Raw genomic sequence first — 2,384 nt, 5'->3', positions numbered from 1 at the left:
TAGCCAAAATATGCTCTTGTCTTAGACTCATAAAAATAGACCCATGTATAATTTTGGCCTTGTATTGGAAGTGGTTCAACCTTTCATTTCTTCCCGATTAATAAGGAGGCGGATGGTAGACAAGTAGGAGAAATGACATGGGTTTTCCATGTACGATCGACTAAATAATAGTGCTAAATTTAAACAATGCATCAAAGAAAAAGGAGGAGGACCAAGTCTATTTTCTATTAGATTACTATAGATAGATTCAAAGAAGGTATAAATTCATGAGATTTTTCAAACATTAGCAAAGTAAAAGCAAACAAAAGTAGTTGTCTGGATACTTAAGTCACCATGGCCAGCACAGGAAACTTCGAGATTAAGGCTATAACTTTTCTAGTCTTAGCTTTGTTTTCTTGTCTGGCAAATGGTGCACTTAGCCACACCATTGTGGGTCTCCGTAATCGACGTGCCCTTGGAGAAACAAGCGGTGCTGCAATTACAGTTTTTGACGTCACAGAACATGGTGCTAAAGCAGACGATAAAACGAATAATGCAATGGTAAGACGTATCAGAACTTCAAACTCTAACAAGGTTTTCAATGTAGCTATAAATTATATTAAGCACTAATGGTAGAAATGTGATGTAGTCATTTATACAAACATGGAAGGCAGCTTGCGCATCCACTGCTCCTGCAAAAGTTGTTATTCCAGATGGAACATTTTTAACAGGCCCTACTATATTTCAAGGGCCATGTGCAGGGCCTGTGATTTTTGAGGTGCAAGGGTGTGTAAAGGCTAGCACTGATCTCAGCGAATATACTTCACCAGAATGGATGACCTTCGAATCTATCGACGGTTTAACTTTGACCGGTAAAGGAACTTTCGACGGCCAAGGACCCGTTGTTTGGGAATACAATGACTGCAAATCAAACGAGGATTGCCAGAAGCTTCCTGCTGTAAGCATCTAATTAATCAATTATGTTGCTGTTTTTAATTATATAGTATTGAAATGATTTTTTGATTTTTTGGGATATCGTTTTAGTCGCTTAGGTTCCATAAAGTGACCAACTCAGAAGTTTCTGAGATCACCTCCCTCAATAGCATGTTCTTCCACTACCACGTTGTAAAATGTCAGAATGTTGCCTTCCACCATCTCACCATAACGGCTCCAGACGAGAGTCCGAACACCGATGGCATACATATAAGCGGTTCTAGTTCTATCAGTGTCACTGACAGTATGATTGGAACTGGTGATGATTGCGTCTCAATCGGAGATGGAACCACAAATCTTACAGTTTCCCAAGTTACTTGTGGCCCGGGACATGGCATTAGGTAATTAACTTTTTCTTTAAATCTTTTCTATTCTTGGGTACTTCCAATTTTTAAGAATAATATTATGAAATTTTCAATTTCCTTTTCCGTCATTGTGGTCTAGTGTCGGAAGCCTTGGCAAATATCCTGATGAGGACGATGTGAGCGGGATTACTGTGATTAACTGCACATTTTCAAAGACTACAAACGGTGCTAGAATCAAAACATATTCCGATTCAGGTCCCAGCAATGCTTTTGGCATTGTTTACCAGGATATTATCATGAATGATGTAAAGAACCCGATTATCATAGATCAGAAATATGGTATCAAAGATAAGGAGGTAATTAATTCAGGGAATCCTATCAATAAAAAGATGAAATCTTATGACAACATTTATTTAAAGCGTTGTGTAATATTATGCAGGCGCAACCATCTAATTCTAAGGTGAAGGTTAGTGATGTTCATTTCAAAAACATTAAGGGCACATCAATTTCAGCTGCAGCAGTTGATTTACAATGTAGCTCAGCATTTCCTTGTGAAGGAGTAGAACTTTCTGATATTGATTTAACCTACATAGGCAATGAACCTTCAACTGAATCTGCTTTATGTTCCAATGCCAAAGTGACCTGTGACGGCATACAAAATCCAGCAATTACTTGCACTTAATGTGTATATATATTTGGATTGTTTTTACTTACATTTTACTTTCATATTTTGAGCTTACAAAAATCATTTTATGTGTAAGCAACAACTTTAAGGATTATTGTACGTCATTGCGTGATTTGCTTCTTTTTAAGATTTTTGCATGCTACTAATTGTAGTGAAATTTTTTTGTATGACTTTATAACATGCATTGCACGTTGACTATACTCGTTATTCATACTCATTCAATTTTTTATGTCCTTTTTTACTTATTATTTATACTTGTTTTTATTATTTAATATTAAATATTGATTATAATTTTTAGCTTATATTATTTAAATCAACAATGTGTATATACACACACATTTCAGCTTAATGTATATCGTCATTTATCTAAAATTCACTATAACTACAATATCACCTAATAAATATGTTTCAATATTACATAT

At 35.4% G+C, this 2,384-nt stretch overlaps 1 protein-coding gene across 1 annotated transcript; it reads left to right on the top strand.

The window, feature by feature from the left end:
- The first annotated feature begins 294 nt into the window (after positions 1-294).
- LOC105637049 (exopolygalacturonase) lies at positions 295-2,162 on the top strand. Its single transcript, XM_037638650.2, has 5 exons — positions 295-540; positions 629-937; positions 1,024-1,313; positions 1,417-1,633; positions 1,717-2,162. Exons 1-5 carry the CDS (start codon positions 334-336, stop codon positions 1,957-1,959), a joined length of 1,266 nt encoding a protein of 421 aa, XP_037494578.2. The 5' UTR covers positions 295-333; the 3' UTR covers positions 1,960-2,162.
- Positions 2,163-2,384: the final 222 nt, after the last annotated feature.

Source organism: Jatropha curcas, chromosome 7 (genome assembly GCF_041381405.1).
Source record: "Jatropha curcas cultivar XTBG-Jc1 chromosome 7, XTBG_Jcur_1.0, whole genome shotgun sequence".
Classification (NCBI taxonomy): domain Eukaryota; kingdom Viridiplantae; phylum Streptophyta; class Magnoliopsida; order Malpighiales; family Euphorbiaceae; genus Jatropha; species Jatropha curcas.
Note: the sequence above shows the minus strand (reverse complement) of the source record. Positions and strands in the feature narration are given on the sequence as shown.

What these genes read in the sequence shown, in the direction of transcription:
- LOC105637049 (XM_037638650.2), top strand. Translation starts at nt 334, where the DNA reads ATGGCCAGCACAGGAAACTTCGAGATTAAGGCTATAACTTTTCTAGTC. An exon ending in ATAAAACGAATAATGCAATG is followed by an intron (nt 541 to 628) that starts GTAAGACGTATC and finishes AATGTGATGTAG; the next exon opens with TCATTTATACAAACATGGAA. An exon ending in ATTGCCAGAAGCTTCCTGCT is followed by an intron (nt 938 to 1,023) that starts GTAAGCATCTAA and finishes ATATCGTTTTAG; the next exon opens with TCGCTTAGGTTCCATAAAGT.